The sequence below is a fragment of the Aspergillus homomorphus genome, assembly GCF_003184865.1.
Source record: "Aspergillus homomorphus CBS 101889 unplaced genomic scaffold BO97scaffold_10, whole genome shotgun sequence".
In the NCBI taxonomy this organism is placed as follows: domain Eukaryota; kingdom Fungi; phylum Ascomycota; class Eurotiomycetes; order Eurotiales; family Aspergillaceae; genus Aspergillus; species Aspergillus homomorphus.
Genome location: NW_020291896.1, coordinates 257,072 through 274,763, shown reverse-complemented (window position 1 = coordinate 274,763; position 17,692 = coordinate 257,072). Strand labels below are relative to the sequence as shown.

The 17,692-nt window shown below is 49.8% G+C and overlaps 5 protein-coding genes across 5 annotated transcripts; all 5 read left to right on the top strand.

Annotated features, from left to right (window-relative positions):
* Window positions 1-113: 113 nt before the first annotated feature.
* BO97DRAFT_448566 (uncharacterized protein) lies at window positions 114-3,418 on the top strand (the record flags this gene model as incomplete). The annotated part of the gene is made up of 5 exons (XM_025698830.1): window positions 114-682; window positions 773-2,789; window positions 2,850-2,912; window positions 2,968-3,328; window positions 3,374-3,418. Exons 1-5 carry the CDS (start codon window positions 601-603, stop codon window positions 3,416-3,418), a joined length of 2,568 nt encoding a protein of 855 aa, XP_025553186.1. The 5' UTR covers window positions 114-600.
* A 1,005-nt stretch (window positions 3,419-4,423) lies between these two features.
* BO97DRAFT_365716 (putative HAD superfamily hydrolase) lies at window positions 4,424-5,559 on the top strand. The gene is made up of 2 exons (XM_025692585.1): window positions 4,424-4,526; window positions 4,631-5,559. Exons 1-2 carry the CDS (start codon window positions 4,507-4,509, stop codon window positions 5,448-5,450), a joined length of 840 nt encoding a protein of 279 aa, XP_025553185.1. The 5' UTR covers window positions 4,424-4,506; the 3' UTR covers window positions 5,451-5,559.
* Window positions 5,560-6,295: 736 nt separating this feature from the next.
* BO97DRAFT_469319 (uncharacterized protein) lies at window positions 6,296-8,547 on the top strand (the record flags this gene model as incomplete). Its single annotated transcript, XM_025699825.1, has 3 exons — window positions 6,296-6,317; window positions 6,374-7,075; window positions 7,132-8,547. 3 exons carry the CDS (start codon window positions 6,296-6,298, stop codon window positions 8,172-8,174), a joined length of 1,767 nt encoding a protein of 588 aa, XP_025553184.1. The 3' UTR covers window positions 8,175-8,547.
* A 157-nt stretch (window positions 8,548-8,704) lies between these two features.
* Window positions 8,705-12,655, top strand: BO97DRAFT_365711 (NB-ARC and TPR domain protein). The gene is made up of 8 exons (XM_025692584.1): window positions 8,705-8,867; window positions 8,925-9,153; window positions 9,221-9,595; window positions 9,650-9,836; window positions 9,887-9,949; window positions 10,006-11,503; window positions 11,559-12,236; window positions 12,308-12,655. Exons 1-8 carry the CDS (start codon window positions 8,797-8,799, stop codon window positions 12,546-12,548), a joined length of 3,342 nt encoding a protein of 1,113 aa, XP_025553183.1. The 5' UTR covers window positions 8,705-8,796; the 3' UTR covers window positions 12,549-12,655.
* Window positions 12,656-14,840: 2,185 nt separating this feature from the next.
* Window positions 14,841-16,984, top strand: BO97DRAFT_422943 (putative serine/threonine protein kinase (Nrc-2); the record flags this gene model as incomplete). Its single annotated transcript, XM_025696839.1, has 5 exons — window positions 14,841-15,744; window positions 15,797-15,970; window positions 16,026-16,151; window positions 16,206-16,587; window positions 16,639-16,984. The coding sequence occupies 5 exons, from the start codon at window positions 14,841-14,843 to the stop codon at window positions 16,982-16,984; spliced, it is 1,932 nt and encodes a 643-aa protein (XP_025553182.1).
* Window positions 16,985-17,692: the final 708 nt, after the last annotated feature.

The window sequence follows — 17,692 nt, the reverse complement described above, 5'->3', positions numbered from 1 at the left end:
GTATCACTCCAAAAGGTTAAATATAGTACTGTCGCTCTTTATTATTCCATGCATGGGGAAAATTGTCCAGAACATTGAATGGTATAACTTTAGTCAAATAAATGACCATTTTACCCTCATAGATATCTCATCTCATATTTCTCTGCTATGGGCATATGGCACCAATGGCCATGTCAAGGATTCCTCCCTGAATGCAAAGTGAAGTTCAAGTTCCCGTCTTTTGTGGGAGGCAGTTCACATTTCCCACCCCAGGCCATCAGCTATAACCGAATCAGCAAATACTGGTGTCAACGCGTCGACTGACATCTTCCTGAAACCAAACCCCCCGACGTGACTCATTCCCTGTTGTAAAGCGGATGGGCGTGCTTTCCATTTGAGAAGAAGAAGGCTTTCGGCAGGTGCGTATTTCCTGGAGAGAACCCAGTCAGTGTCTTGTCAACATCAACCTCAACGCCCCAAGGCTCTTGCCCCAGTTCGCTTCTTCGAACCCATTCCATTCATCTTTCAAACGAGGCACGCCCCATTTGTTGCTGAGACCAGACTCCACTGCTTTCCTTGATTTCCATTGCATTTCTCTCCTGTACTCTTACCCCAATCATCATGGCCCGATATGATATTTCAGCCCTCATGGGTATGCGCCCCAACGCACGGATCGATGTCAACAGGTTCAGTGAAGTTGGCAGTATGTCCTTCTCGCGTGCCGAAGCAGGAGAGCTATCTCAGGGGCCAGAGCCACCAATGACTCGCGCTGACCATGGTCGACCCCATGTAGGCAACTTGCTCCGCCAGCACAGCACAAGCGTGTTATCCGAACAACCCACCAACCGGTCGAGGAACGTGTCGAATTTCTCCCGTCAAAGCGAAAGGAACACCGCAGCTCCTGAGGCCGCTTCGCGGTCTACTACGCGACAACCAAGCGATCCACCGTGCGGACATCGTGCACAGGACGACTCCGGCTTTGCCAGATTCCTCAAGGAACACACGTCCCCCAAGCATCAACGCGTCACTGCTGGTGGTCGAATCGTACCCATGGAGGCACCTCCAAAGATGAAACTGCCTACATTTGTTCCGCAGCATAAAGTCAGCGGTGACAAGAAAGGCTCTGTTACATCGACAGAGGAGAACGAAAGTAACAAAATCGAGCAAGGAAATGTGCGAGCCAAAGACACACTCCTTGGCATCGAGACTTCCAAACATGGCTCTCAATCTGCTGGTGTGCCTATCAATTACGCATTTCCAGCATATGGGAGCTTTGATCCGTACTCGCAAAGCTTGGGGCAAACACCCAACCTTCTCTCTGCTGCAGGAGCTTCGGGTTTGATGTCTCAGCTTGGGGTACCATGGCCTCCCGATAGCCAGCAGCTTCTAGAATCTGAGCTACAGTCCCCAGAGTATCACATTCCTGCTGCGCCTGAGTATTCAATGCTCAACTTTACGAACCCATGCGTCTGGCATCCGAGTTTGTATGATGCTTTGAATACACCAAGCGCGTTAACCCCTTTCATGCCCCCGATCCAGCCGCATGCGACCATCTCAACACCGTCGGACTTCTCAGCAGGCAGCATTGCCAGTAGCGGAGGGGCTACGCCTTTACTGAGCCCGTTCTATTCAGGATATGGCATGCCTTATACCCCTGCGGGACTCCAGTGGCATCAACTTATCAACGGACAGGCGCCAGTTCAAGCCCAGCCAATAATGCCTGCCGTGATGCCCACTCCGTTGTATCAGAAGTCTCTCGATGATGCTGCCAAAGAGTACGACAATCTATCGGCTCAACTCTCACGCCTGGACAGATACATGGCAATGCATACCTGGGATCTAGATCCTCAAACCAAGAAACTGTTGGTCGAACAACGCGTTGGTTTGGTGAAAGAGTTAGATACCGTCCGGATCTACAGGGAACATCTCGAATGGGCCTCTGCGAAGATCAGGATGAATGCCTTGAGCACCCATGTTGGCATGTCTGAGCCGGCACTGTCGACAGGAATGTATCTTGCTGGTAACCTGGCGAATAGCCAAGCATTGTTTGGACAAGCCGCATGCAATTCCAGCTCAGAAAGCGCTGTGCCAACGTTCGCTATGCCGTCGGTTACAGGCGCATTTCCGTCACAACTTTCCAGTAATGAATCAGGAAGCTCAACAGCAATTCCGTCGATGCCATGGCAAAGTTCGACTGACTACTTTGGTCCTTATCAGGTTCCAGCATTGCAAGAGGCAAACACAAGCATCAAAGCACCCACGCAGTCGCAGCGACTGAAATCAAAGCGGCCGATCGCTATCAAAGTACCGCCCGTGGAACCCAAGAAAGATATCGCATCCGATAGAAAGGTGAAGGTAGCGAAGGACAGCGAGGCAGACTGGACATCACGCAACAAGGATCTGCCTTCAAACGTTCTACAGGTGTACCGCCAGATTGAAGAGATTGCCCGACAAGGCGATTCCCTCAGCGGTCTGCTTCAGGACTTGGATTCAGCTGGGCCAACCATCAAGCCGACCTCAGACTGTTACTATCCACCGAAGCTTCCAGCCACCAGAGCAACTGGAGAGCGGATAATGGGGACCCAGCCGATTGGAAATGCCGGTACAGTGAAGCTCAAGTCCGCTGACCACTCAGGACAGGAGTTTTCGAGGCTGCGCTCTAGTCGAGATCCCCGCAAGCCCCGCAATCGGCCTCGGAGTCACGAAGACGTGGTTAAGAGCCCTTTTGTGGTAGTGGAGGAAGATGATGCCCGGTCCATTCTCTCCTATGTCTCGACCACAGACTCGTGGGCCACCGTGCATGAAAAAGAGTAAGCTTTTGATTTGGCTCCTATGATCAATCTCGAGTCTAAACTAACGCATACTTACAGTTTTGGCAAGAAGGAGCTTGGTTGTCAAAAGAGCACACTGAGACGAGGATTGTCTCATGAAAGGTATGGGCCAGCTTCTTGATCCACGGGTAGAGCGCTGATTGAACATGTTGCACAGCACCGACTCCGTCAAGCGTCCTACTACTCCGTTTTTTGATATCCCCAACACCATGACCAAGCACGCTCTTATATCCGGCAATGGTGGTATATGCAGCCCCAGGGCCGCGCACCGACGAAGCGGCCCTGCCCTTACAGATGACCCTATCCCATCGAGACAACGGAGTAATGCGGAGAGTATGAAGCTTCCCTGCTCGCCGCTCCTTGCGTCGTACTTGATCAAGGATCGCAGCCTAGCTGGACAGAAGACCATGGCCTTGGCAGTTCCCCAAAACGTTCATGCCCATGGCATCGTGCCTCATATTGACCGCATAGGAGATGTAACTAGGAAGTGCAGGGCTGCTCCGATGACTGGGCATGGAGTGAGCCACGAGTGGCAGACGCGCCAACTGCATAACATTAAACAGATAGGCACCATGTGGTACAAGCCAGAAAGAGGTGTTGGAACCTAGCGCCTTTGTTTGAAAATTGTTGCTTCATCGGAGGCCGGGACCAGACACTTCCTAATTCATCATTTCTGAAGAACACAATGCCGGTTTGGGCGAGATTGTTACTTTATTCTGGTCCAGTGAGACATGGCGGATGGCAGTGGCTGGGGACGGATTGGCGGAGAGTGTGAGACTATTCATGCTCACAGCCGGCGTTGGAGTTTGCGGTTTGGAGTTTGCTTCTGTATGATGTTATCATTGTATGACTGGTATTTGCGAAATCCCCGATCACGTATTATATGCTTAGGCCCAACCCGATTTGAACAATCCTGTTTTATGAAGTATGATAGATTTGGACATTGTTAGGTGTGCTGCGCATCGCATCTAATTGAACAGCCGAGTCTGCCTTGCTCGTGGTATGAGGGTGACTGGAACAAGAACACCTAGGTTAATGCTAAGACCTGGCCAATTCATGATAAACGGATAGCAGCTAGCTATAATAGAATGATATCGTTTTCACACAAAGGATAATAGATGGAAATAACTTATTGACACATGTACGCCAAGCCAAGCCTAAACCTCAAGTAGGAGTTCAAGCCTCTATGACTGAATATTCGTCTATGTGCTGCAAATCATCGTTTAGTTTTCGTGGATTATCCTATAAAAGCTCATTGGCACCAAACATGGCCCTGACACACAAGGAGGGATGCGATCTAAAGGCATCGAAATAATCGAATATCACTGAAGACTTCTGCGGGCAAGGAATATCTACAATGGAACGAGACAGAATATTTGCCGATGATGCTGGACTATATCGCCACGAATTTCACGATTGTCTTGATGCAACATTGTGCGCGAAGCCTCTTTTTATTGAAAAGCGCAGACAAGGAAAAATCGACGACATCAAGTCAAACCATCGTGCCGCACTGCCATGCGCGTGCAGCCACGCTAAACCGTAGTTGGGTATAGACGCTAATCACCATGGAAGATTACTCAAATAATAGCGAGTTCACATTTGGTCCTCAACCTCGCCCAGATTCTTACTCAGATCTCATCATCCAGGAACGTCTCGGGACTCTTTTCGGTTCGAAGCTGGCCTTCGTATAGTAACCATGTATCAGTTTAAGAGAGAGTAAGTGCTCTTCTACTAGTAGATGACATTTATTCTGACTATTGAATATATGATCATTCCCCCTCTATCTGTAACACTCGGCAGCTAACGAAGACTGTTATCAGCTTGCCTGCAATCCGTGCCTGCATCTTTGACATGGATGGCCTGCTCATCAACTCCGAAGACATAATCACTGAATGTACGAACCGAGTTCTAGCCAAGTATCATAGGCCTGCCTTTACACGATCGATCCGAGCTCAACTTATGGGTGTCCCCGACTCGACCAACAGTGATGTATTTCATGATTGGGCAAAACTACCCATCCCCCGAGAGCAATTCGCCCGCGAGTTGCGTGAGCAAATGCGGCTGCATTTCCCTTCCTGTACCCCACTACCTGGCTCCGAAAAGCTTTTGTCCAACCTCTGCTGTGCACGGAGTGCTTCCTCGGGGGACGGAATTAAACTGGCTTTGGCATCCAGCACCAAAACCCATACCTACGAACTCAAGATATCGAGACCAGAGACGAGGCGGCTGCTGAGCTTTTTCCAGCCTGAATGTCGGATTCTGGGCGACGACCCACGAGTGCGCAAGGGTCGGGGAAAGCCAGCGCCCGATATTTACTTGGTTGCCTTGCAGTCATTGAACTCTACGGCGGCGAACGAGGGCGGGAAGGCGATTTCGCCCGCAGAATGCTTGGTCTTCGAGGATAGCCTAGCTGGGGTGGAGGCTGGAAGACGAGCGGGAATGAGAGTGGTTTGGGTACCGCATCCAGATGTGGCGGTCGAGTATCAAGCGAGGCACAAGGATGTGCTGGCTGGGAGGTCGGGTATGTTCCAAATTGGGGACGATTGGCAGCTAGGAGAGATCGATGATGGCTGGGCGGAAAGCATACCCACTTTGGAACACTTCGACTATGGGAAATATGCCATCGATATACCGTCTTGAGCGAGTTTTGTCGCGATACGTGACTCTCTCATAGACGAACCGTGGACTGTACTCGCACCGTAGGATATAAGAAGTATAGTTGTGTATAGTCCAACCCAGTATCTATTTGTAATGATCTCCTGTTATACATCGCCCTATTTACTGCATTTGTTCGTATAGTAAATCTTATTCGGGCGGAAACGGCACAAGCAGAATATAGGATCCCCTTATACATGAGGAAATGGTCTAGATTGATAGTTTTGATATGTTTCGAGACTAGAACAATCGTTGAGCGCTGATACGAGAAGGGATAGCCACGGTTTTGCGACTGACCGTGGTGAAAAAGGGTACGGGTTTTGAGTAAATGCCACGCGAGATTGGTTCAATTCCATTCGGTCATTTAGACTTACTTCACATAGCTTCTTCCCAGGTAATAGGACTCCTAGGCCATTGAAAACTCATTGGTAAGCGCCGGGATGCTTGAAAGGCAGCAATGATACCTTAGTAAGGTGTGCTACTTCAATAAAGGCTAGCGTCTTCTATAAATCCATCTATTCAGCAAATCAGTACGTATGGCGCTCGCGCTAATTGCAGCCCTTCAGTAACAATATGCAAGGACAACCCGATAAGGCAAGAGGAGGGGATTGCAAGTGTCCTGCCGCGGGTGTGCCGGCGGCAATGGCTCTCATCCTTGACATGCACGAGGGGCATCGCCTCCAACTTTTGACAGATATAAATAGAAGCCAATATTCGACCGTTGGACTGTGTTGCCAGTTTCTAGTCCGTCGATATCTCAGTCCATCTGCTTGAGAGTCAGCGCGCAAACACATTTAGATCATACTACACTAACAGTCTGCTCGCGGGACATGAAGCTGAGGAAATCTGCACGTGGGTTTTAAGTCGCATATCCAACTGCATCTATGAGCTAATCTTTCCCTTGATAGTCACACCAGAGAATTACACCCGAGCAATTATCTCGCTCTCAAGGAGGTTTTCGAGCACCTCTGCTTTTCCAGGGAGCAACTATGTAGACATCGCAGAATGGATGCTACTTGACCGTGGTTTCAACTCCGGGAAATCTGACGACGATGTCACTAATCTCGCATCCACTGCCGAACAGGCTCACGATTTGGTCGTAGTATACAACAGCGATGACAGCAAGTGGAATGTACGGCAATATAGCTGTGAGCAACATAAGGCCTTCTCCGCTGACACGTCTGTACCAACGGAAGACTCGGGACAAATTGTTTTCATTCGAGGCTTCATATCTCCAACATGGGTGTCTGCCGTAGGAAGCAAGTACAATATTGAGCCGGAATTCTTCAGACGGCATCTGGATTTCCTTTCAGCAAGTATAGATCGGCATTCATACAGTTTTCCATCCCTCGGGAGCTCCTCGGATAACATCTATCGACTTCGTGTGAGCACTCTCCTTCATCGCGATGATTTTGGCGGACAAGACCTTCGGTCACAGCGGTCTCAGGAATCCAAGGAGCTCGGTATATACAGGATACAGCAGCTGGGATCTGGTAAAGTACGTTGCGGAGACTCCTTGGTGCGAGAATACTCTACTCTTTGCCCGCGCTTTTCGGTGATTGAACAGTGGATCTCGCTCTGTATCACGAAAACAGATGGAGGCTGGGCTGGTACGTGTTGAATGCCACATTACACGAGAAGAATGTTTGCTGATGAGGGCATTTAGCGATTGTCTGGATGGACCAAGGTATACCGTTAGAAAAATCACCTCCAGGACCTTGGACGAGACATATTGAAGCCAAGGCTACACCACTGCCAATCATACAATATCATCCAAAAATGGCATTTCGAACGACTACCAATCGTCTAAACACAGACACAAATGCTTCAGCAGAGGTCCAGCAAAGCACAGCCATTCTTCCCTTGCAGTACGATTCATTGATTGCGATGGTCAATTTGGCGCGTCGTGCACCTCAGGATCCACTTTCCATGTGCATTCCGCTGTTTGCGCACGCGGCTTTCTCCGAAGTACAGTTTCTAAATCTTCTAGAATCAAGAATCCACGTTCAGATAAACGCCATCGCTGAAGGAGTCGTATCAGACGCACTTGGAGTTCTTCATTTCTTCTCCAATATCCTCAATCGACATGCCGAACAGCTTAGAGATAGTACTCGTGCCCTCTACAAATTGGCCGAGCGAAGCACTCAAGATCTGAATGGAGCCAGATCGATGAGCCCACTGTCCAAAAATTCTACGTCATCGACTCACGGCGGCATGAGAACGCGCCGGCAGCTCTCCGAAACCGAGACGGCCAAGAATGCTGGTGGTCATGTTTCTAACGGTGCTTTCACAGCTAGCAACCTGCTGGAGGATTATGAGGGACTCCATGTTCGTTGTACCGATCTGTCAAAAATGTGCACCCAAGGTATAAATCTGGCAATGAACAAGGCCATGATAGAGGAATCTCGCAAAGCTATTGAGCAGTCTGAGCGACTGAAAAAGTTGACTCTTCTTGCGACGCTCTTCATCCCTCTCAGCTTCAGCTCTAGTTTACTGGGTATGAACATTGATCTACTGGGTCAGAACGCGGTAAAATTTTGGTGGTTCTTTGTCTTATGCGTTCCAATTACTCTCTTTGCATATATCTTTTATCTGTGGGATTTTCGAGCTCTAATGCGCTGTTGGGCAAAGCTCTGGAACGGATTTCGGGGCCTTGTGCGAGACGGGAACGGCGAGAGGTCCAAGAAAGAACAGACTTATATGGTATGAACCTGTCATTGGAGAGATATCATAGGGCCATTGATACCAGTTTCTTGGTATGGCAGTCCTCATGTCGAACTCTGAGCACCGGAATTTACAAATTTGGGAATTACTGCTGAACATCCTGCACTTTCGAGGACGGAATCAGCATTCTCTAATTGGATGGGATGCAATCATCAGAGTGGTCGATATTGAATCTTGAGCTCTGTAGCAGCCGAGGGCTGATGCCTATGGTTTTGGGGTTGGCGTTTTGGCTACTGCATTACAGTCGCAGGCCGGCTACCGATGTTGAGCGGTTTGTTTTTTGAGAGATAAGTTAAACATCTTAACTAAACTACCGCGTTTGCGGATGCGTGAGCTGTACGGTCCGCATCTAACCAAGGAATCTCGCCCTGAGCGAGTACAACGTACGGAGTAGGTACTTTTCCATTTCGGAGAAGTATTTTGTTGCGTGACAGGGGTGGAGGTACCCCGCTTCCCCGACCCCGTCCGTGCGAAAAGATGGAATGTTTCAGCGACTTCATCATCTTCTTGCAGCAGTGGACTCAGTGGACTCACTGGACTCATTCATCAGAGACTTCTCACAGTCTGAGGTGTCTCAATATTCAGTAAGCTACCAACCATAGCTACAATGGCGAGCCCTCCGAATGGCCACCTTCGAACACTACGGGATCCTCTTGATGATTCTCAGTATGGCATTGAGTAAGCAAAGCCCACCACCAGGATTACCATCGGTACTGTCCCTCACCACCGATATAGCATTGCCCTCATTCCTGGCATTGGGACATCTCCACCAGAAGACTGGCCGTTCGCAAAACCAGAATGGCTCGCTACCCTCCCCGGCTCCGGTACTGGGGCACGCGTCCTCGCGTACGAATATGCTTCGCCTTTTACCGGAAGCAAGCCTTCATGGGAGTCCATGCTGATGCTAGCTTATGATCTTCTGCAGCATTTAAGTGACTCAAGGTCACGATTACACCCCGATCTGGTAGGTGGAGTCATCAGCATCCGTTACCTGTGAGCCGTATGCATGCTTGCTAATGTACCTTTTGCAGATATTGAACAGGCCTATTCTGATCGTCTGCCACAGCCTGGGTGGCATTATCGTCAAACAAGCTTTGTGCATCGCCAATAAGCAGTTTTTCCGATTTGGGTCAATCGTTAACGCCATAGCTGGGGTTATATTCCTAAGCACTCCACATCGCTATCATGACAAGACCACGAGCTGGAATAGGTTTCGAGATATCCTAGAAACAACGACTGGGAAGAACCTCAAGATTCCAAGCTCTCATATCGAACAAGAAGGCTCTATTCTACTAGATCTCGCAGATAGATTTGAAGGGATCTCGTTCCGTACCCCTATATTATCCGTCTATGAATTGAGAGAATCGAAGAACAGCTCGGCGCCATTACTCCCTAAGTACCAACAAGTCAGTCTCAGGCTTAAGATGGCGCTGAGATAGAAACACTAATCCGAATCATAGTTGGTCAACCGTGAGGCCTGTTCGACTCATGCGCCGATGGAAACAGTCATTGGACTCAATCTCAATCATCATGATACCTGTCTTTTTACGAGGAGTATTGGCGGCGAAGGCTTACCTGAATTAAACAAGTTCATGCGCGATACACTGGACAGCGCCGCGCATCTTGTTGCGCTTCGACTTGAGGATCGTACGTTATCCCGGGATTCTAAGACTGTAGGTTCGTGCTAATGTTCCTAGAGGAGTATCAATATGCAACAATGAGTGCTTACTCGCCCACGATGAGCGAAGCACCACTAAAAGGTGAGCGTTCGAATCGAGGTCACTCGCAGGGGGTCATTCTGTTAAGATCTCTCCAGGCCAGCAATTGGAGCCGAGCGAATGGCCTTCTAATCAAGCAACCGAATGGCCATCGAATAAAGCGACGGAAGGAACGTCTCTTTCAGGATTTGAGTTGATACATCCTATTACACCAAAGAACGAGGTTCAAAAGACCCTCCATATACCCTGTTACCTTCTCAACACGCATTCTGCCAACATAGACTTCTGTGGCCGCGAAGACGTCTTGGATCGCCTTGCAGCTGAGCTCTTACCTTCGAAGAATGTAGTTGCAGCATCGAGCACCGGTTTACGACAGTTTGCGCTCTGCGGGTTTGGAGGGATAGGTAAGACAGAGATAGCCCGTGAGTTCTCCCGACGCTACAAAGATCGCTTTGATGCAGTATTTTGGGTTGTGGCAGATGAGATTGCGAAGCTTGATCACCATTACCAGCAGATATCGTTGGCACTTGGACTTGAAGATGCATCAGATTGTAAGAGTCAAGTTGTCAGCAGGGAACTTGTGAAAGGCTGGCTATCAAATCCCCAGAAGCATTTATCAGGATCAGATGAGCCATTTCAACTTGATCGGGCTGGCTCAGAAGCGACTTGGCTACTAATATTCGACAATGCAGACGACCCAATGGTTCTGGCTGACTACTGGCCACAGGGCAGCGGTTCAGTCCTTATCACTAGCCGTGATCCGTTGGCCATAAGCATGTTTACGAGAAGACCTTCAGGTCTTAGTCTCGGCCCACTTTCACAAGAAGACAGTCTAGCGCTCTTTAACCATCTCACTGCTACCTTCAATGAACCGGAAGACATTACAGCGCGGCAGATCTCTGATGCGCTTGGTGGGATCCCTCTGGCTATCTCACAGATGGCCGGTATCATACGTCGCCAGGACCTCACTTTGTCAGAGTTTCTCGAGCTTTATACAGATCATGAGGAGCACGCTAGTCTCTATGAGACTAAGTTTGATACCAATATGGTCACATATCGTCATTCTCTTGCCACTGTGTGGACATTTGAAAAATTGAAACCTCAGGCTCGGCAATTGCTGGAACTACTTGCATTTCTAGATCCAGATATCATTCGAGAAGACTTGTTAATGCAACTATCGGCAGAAATGGCTTGCGAGAGTGCACACTACAAGAAAAGTGCATTTATCGAGGCTCGTTCTGATCTACTGCAATTGTCTCTGATCCAGAGAGATAAGTCAAAGCAGCAAATATCGGTTCACCGGATTGTCCAAGATGTAATCTTGGCAACAATGGAGTCTGCGAAGAAACATTATATTTTCGACGAAATCGTACAAATTCTCTGGGCGAATTGGCCGGCGGCCATGCCCAAGCCGTCTAAGGAGCCAGAGCTACCCCAGCCTAAATCGAGCGGTGGCAGGCTATATGTTGGAAGATGGCCTGCTTGTGCGGCTCTTTATCCTCATGTGCTAAAATTGCATCAGCTCTGGTCAGATATCGCGTGTCCTTCCGAGACCACGAGAATGCTGTTCGCAAAGCTCCTCAATGAAGCTGCATGGTGCGTATACAAGATCTACGCTCCTTCGTTGGTTTAGTCGTCTAATGAGAATCAGGTACCAAAAGGAACGTGGGCGGACAAAGCATTTTGACGGTTTCTTCGAAACTGCCCGCAGTATCTGCGACTCCTCGACACATCCGGACCGAGAATCTCTGCTTGCAGACATCCACTTCTGCCTAGGGGCTATTGCGATGGATGCGAGCGACTTCAATGCAAGCCGCATTCACAAGGAGCAGTCTCTAGATTATGTCGCTGGCATTTGCAAGAGATTGGGTACCGAGGACGAGCGGCTATACCTCGCGTACGCAGAGCGAGGAATCTCGCGCATCCAGGATAGGCGATACGAGGAAGGTGAATCCGATCTCAAGGAGGCACTGCGGATGCGGAAGGCTCTTGGAAACTACATCCCCCGATCTGGGGAAGCCAATCTGAGCTGGGCTCTTCTCGCGCAGGGCAAGCTTGAAGAGTGCAACACCCTTCTTCTGGATAGTCTGGCCGGTCGAGAAAAGGCCCTGGGCAAGGATGATCGGGAATCGGTCCGGACCGGGCTAATTCTCTATGCACTTGGCAACCTCCGTGCTGAACAAAACGAGTGGGAGGAAAGTTTCACATACCATCAGCGAGCGTGGCAGCACATGCGTGCTACAGTGGGCGATCGGGATTTCTACACCGCAAATGTTGCGCACAAGATTGCCGAGCATCTAATTCGGTCCGGTCAGAGCGAAAGGGCGATGTAAGTGTTGAAACCCACCGAGTGCCCCCCTAGTAGTAAATCTGATATATATTCTGATCTTCTTTTCTTAGTGCTATGATCAATGCAGCGTTGGAGATCTGGTCAGTCGATCCGAACGCACACAAGAACGAGATTGCCCGCACCACTTTCCTCAAGGGTAAATTGTTCGAGGCGACTGGCAAGCCCCAGAAGGCTTCCATTGCTCTTCGGGTTGCCTGTCGTCTTCGGAAGGAGATAACGAAGGAGGATCGAGATGTCAAGAGCTTGACGACAGAAGACTTTAACAGAATTGTTGCCTTTTGGGCTCGCTGATGGGCTCTTCTTGACTTTTCTTCTTCACTACTTTGTTTATTATCTTTCTCTCTCTTATCTGTGGGGGTTAATCTATGGCATTCAAGTGGCCAAAATGACGTGGCTCCAATTCTTTTTTTTTTAGTCAAATGGACGTCTATCAGTCTTTACGACTACCCAGAGTCCGATAGACTTGGTAGGCACTGAAAACTTTCACTTCTAAAGATTAGTAGTCTATAGTCATACGAAAGAGTTGGTATCATATATCAAGAATCAAGGCTTCAAGCGATAGAGAATACCCGGGAAGCGACTCCCAAATACATGATGTGGAAATGCATGAGCAAGTGTTTGTATCCGTCGCGGTCACACTTCCCTCAAAAGCAGAAGTCGACTAAGAAGTCGATAGTAGAATCTTGATGGCTTAAGCTCGACCACGGCGGAGTCAGAGTATGTAGGATATGTCAAATCCGCGGGTCCATTTCGAGTCGACACGATGAATCCGGAATTTACTACGAGTAACTTCTTTCAACCCTCAATGGTGCCGTAAGTTGCCAGAGGTGTCTGTTTTTTTCCCCAAAAATGAAAAATAAAAAGGTGTGATGTCGAGACCAACAACCTCAAATTCCCATCGCCATGGCGTCGATGATAGACTATGGGCTGGGCAGGCCGAGAAGTTCTCCTTGCGTGGTTGCGAACCCCACACGTTAAGACCCCCGCAACCAAAGGACGAACCGGATTTACGGATCTCGAGTCGGAGTCTCTCGTACCGTACCTTACTGTTACAATGATTGGAACAGAACGCAGGGCTTGTGGGCGAGACCAGGCGAGGAGGGTTGAAACAGCGCCCCGGGATGGGGGGTCGAGGCGTGTTTCGGTATTTATCTGTGCTTTGTCTATTTTGTTTTGTTGTGGAATGGATGCAGATGTGAAAGGTATTGCTTGGATGATCAATCCGACAAGCGAATGGTCGTGTCGTGACTTGGCCAAGACATGAGACCGGTGGAAGGAGAGTCGGAGGTGGGGAGGGGAGAAACTACTACTGGCAGTGGTAGTATGGTACTAGGGAGGAGGGGCGTGTCTGGGTGTTCCTGGCTGGGATGGATTCTTGTGTCTGGTTCGAACCCGCGAGGACCAAATCTTATTCATGGGCATGGAAAAGTCCAGAAGAGGTGTCCGGTGTCTTGGTGGTGGTGGTGGTGGTGGTGGGTGATCTATTATTGTAGGGTCGAGCAAAAGAGAGACAGCGAGTGGCAAGCATAGCCACTTTGAGACTGGTTCGAGGTTCCGACCCGTACGAGTTCAGTATGTGCGATGTATGCCGGTGGGCGTCCTCAATCAGATCAGCAGAATCAGTATGGATCCAACCATCCAGGATTAGACTATTTGGGCTAGTTCTTTTTCTCCATCTCTCTTTCAATTCAACGAAATCGTAACATAATGACTGGTGTTAAGGATGGTTCCTGTTTGGTGGTGGATGAGTTTCTAAAGAAGGCTAAGATAGTGGCGGTCCACCCGCTGTACGGTTCAAGGTTACGTATCGCCTCCTCTCTTTTCTCCTCCTCCAGCCCCGGGGCTGACCTCAACTTAGGTAAGCTCTCTGTTGCTACTTGCTAGTAAACTATTCTTTTCCCTCCACCTTCTTCCGTCTCCACTTTACTACTACTAAGTACTACGATTCCATTCCAATTCCCAACTGCTGTCAGTCTGTCAGTCTGTCTGCTTGTCAGTCTCTCTGTCTATCTGCCTGTTGTCGTCGTCCCTCCGCCCGGGCTTTCCTCTGGCTTTTCCCATTATTTCCCTCTGTTCTTGTTCGCCTCTTCCATTCTACCTGTCTATCTGTCTGTCTGCCTGTCTATCATTTCTATCCCCTCCCCTCCCCCTCCTCCTCTCATTCGATTCTTCCTAGTGATACCTTTCTCCTTGCCAATATTGTTCCTCATCCTGTCCACAGTTCGTGGCTAATTCCATTTCCTATTCACATTCTTCGCCGCGCGGTCGGACTGTTGTCGACCGTGTTGTCGGGTCAAGGTGCCCCCGTCATTCCCGGGCTGGAACTGGAACTGCGTCTCCAATCCAGGTTTCTGGTGCGAAACCGTTACCACTCTAGTCCCTAGCACCGCCTTCCTGTCCTCCCCGCGGCTTCTGGCCCATCCGTCATTGGGGTTCACTCTCCTTCCGTCGCAACTCTTCTCCCCCATTTTCGTTCCTGTCCATATCCTCTCCGATCAATTCATCCCACACCACCGCTCTCATTTGGGCTCCCTGGACCATTTGGTCAAGTCCCTGGTCCTCTCCAGGCACTAGTCTTCGGCCATGACGCAACTATTCGCTTCCAGTCCGTCCTCGGTGACAAACGAGAAACGCGGCAATTTCCCGAGCCTTTCGCTGGCGTCCAAGAAACATTCGAACGACTCCAGCCATTTTCCCACCAAGATCCGCAACTTCTTCCGTATCAATAGCTCCAGCAGCAATGTCTCTCATGCCAGCCATCACAGTGGAAGCGACCGGGATCGTGAAAACAGCAACCTCTCATCGTCACCCGCCAAACATGAATCCAAATCCACCTTCAGACAGTCCCGATTTCTACCTACCATTGGTCGCAACCGCTCGACCACCGTTGCCAGCGAGGGAAACCCGCTGGACGAGGGCGTGTCGCCGACCGCCACGGCAAACCCATATTTCCAGCACCAAGGACAGCCTGCCTTGCAGCACCGGAATGACGGCTCCATTCCCTCCTCTCCCCCAGATACCCCCGAGTTACAGGTCGAAGGCGTCTCCGCAGCCGAGCAAGCGAATACTGCCAACAAGGAAGAGTTGGCCCGCAAACTCCGCCGTGTCGCTTCCGCCCCGAATGCTCAGGGTCTGTTTGCCCGCGGCCAGGCAGATGAACGGCCGCAGACGGCCGAACAGGACAAGGAGCCCCTGCCAGAGGGGTCAAGTGGCTTCGTGCCTCAGGTGACGACAGTCGAGATCTCTGAAGAGCAGGAAATCAACCTTGCTGTGCCGCAACTCGGTGCCGACGGCAAGATCCCCACACCTGGGCAGATTCGAAACTCGGTCGCTTTCCGCCGAACGTACAGCTCCAACTCGATCAAGGTGCGCAATGTCGAGGTTGGTCCGGGCAGCTTTGATAAGATCAAGTTAATTGGCAAGGGTGACGTGGGCAAGGTATACTTGGTCAGGGAGAAGAAGACTAGCCGGCTCTATGCTATGAAAGGTGCGCTTGCAGCAGGAACAAACCGCGGAAAATCGGTAGCTGACTTGACTAGTGTTGAGCAAACAGGAGATGATCAAGCGCAACAAGATCAAGCGGGCGTTGGCTGAGCAGGAAATTTTGGCCACCAGCAACCACCCGTTCATCGTCACGCTTTACCACTCATTCCAGTCTGAAGACTACCTATATCTGTGTATGGAGTATTGCAGTGGTGGTGAATTCTTCAGAGGTATTTCCGATTTACATGGTCGTGCCTGGTGGCCAGATGCTGACTTATGCTCTAGCCCTACAAACCCGGCCAGGGAAATGCATTTCAGAAGATGCCGCCCGGTTCTACGCTGCAGAAGTCACGGCGGCTCTCGAGTATCTCCACCTGATGGGATTCATTTACCGCGACTTGAAACCTGAAAGTAGGCAACCTCTAGTGATCCTTGCGTGGACCTGTCTCACAATGACGTATTTAGACATCCTTCTTCACCAGTCAGGCCACATCATGTTGTCTGATTTCGATTTGTCCAAGCAGTCCGGCCCAGGCGGCGCGCCCACCATGATTCCGGCCCGGAGTGGCAACTCGACGACGTCTCTACCGACCATTGATACGAAATCATGTATCGCCGATTTTAGAACGAATTCTTTTGTGGGTACGGAAGAATACATTGCGCCGGAGGTCATCAAGGGTTGCGGACATACTAGTGCCGTCGACTGGTGGACTCTGGGTATCCTGATTTATGAGATGCTTTATGGGACGACACCTTTCAAAGGCAAGAACCGAAACGCCACCTTCGGTAACATCCTGCGGGATGAGGTGCCTTTCCCTGAACACTCCGGAGCTCAGCAGGTTTCCAAGTTAGTCGCCCTGATGTTCTTACTATGGGACCAATGCTAACAGATCCGCAGCCTGTGCAAGTCTCTAATCAGGAAGTTGCTGATTAAGGATGAGACCAAACGTCTTGGAGCTCGGGCCGGCGCCTCAGATGTTAAGACGCATCCTTTCTTCCGGCAGACGCAATGGGCACTCATCCGCCATATGAAGCCCCCCATGATCCCGCACCAAAGCCGTGGAACCGATACTTTGAACTTCCGCAACGTGAAGGAGAGCGCCAGTGTTGACATTGGAGGCAGCCAACCGATGAAGATGAAGGGTGTTCCTATGGACTCCGGTCTGGCGACACCTAATGCGGAAGTGGCAGATCCTTTCGAAGAATTTAATAGCGTTACCCTCCATCATGACGGAGATATCTAGAGCCGAGCTACGACCGTTGCTGGACCGGTTTCTGACTTGTTCAAGCAGACTGCAGCACTGTCACGATCATGACGCATAAAGATGAAGATCTAGTTGGGTTCGACATTCCCGACTTTCATACAGTTACCACCCGGAGTATTGGTGCTTTTTCTCTTCTCGGGGTTTAATTATCGGTGTTACTTGAACCATGCTGATGATAAACAAATGGCATCCACGTATACTCCGTGCATGACCATTTCCGGGGTTCCATTTCCTTTTGCCGAGGCTGCAGCGATGTTATTCCGCCTGCCTTCACTTTTGTTTCGTGGTTTCTTGCGTTGCGATTATATGTCATCATTGCAGAAGACGGCGTTTGCGATTTCGGTTGTATCGTACCAAAACATTTTGTTTTTTTCTGAGCAGGTCGGCGGCGTGCTGAGTTGCCTGGGAAGACCCAGCCGACCTTTCTTTTTGTTGACTGAGAGGCCCGGTGCCTTGAAGAGATACATGCTAGTACTATATGAATGAATCTATCTATGTATCAGTGTGTAGTGGAAGCTGTAGTGGAAGCGTAGGAGAGTGACATGATGTCTGGTTAATTATCAGTCAAACGAATGCTATCAGTATGAGCGTGAGCCTACTTCATACAATGTATTATCTCCAAGCCTTAAAATAAAAGATGGGGGACATGACGGAATTGCATCCGCCCGCGGGAACCCAAACAAAGCA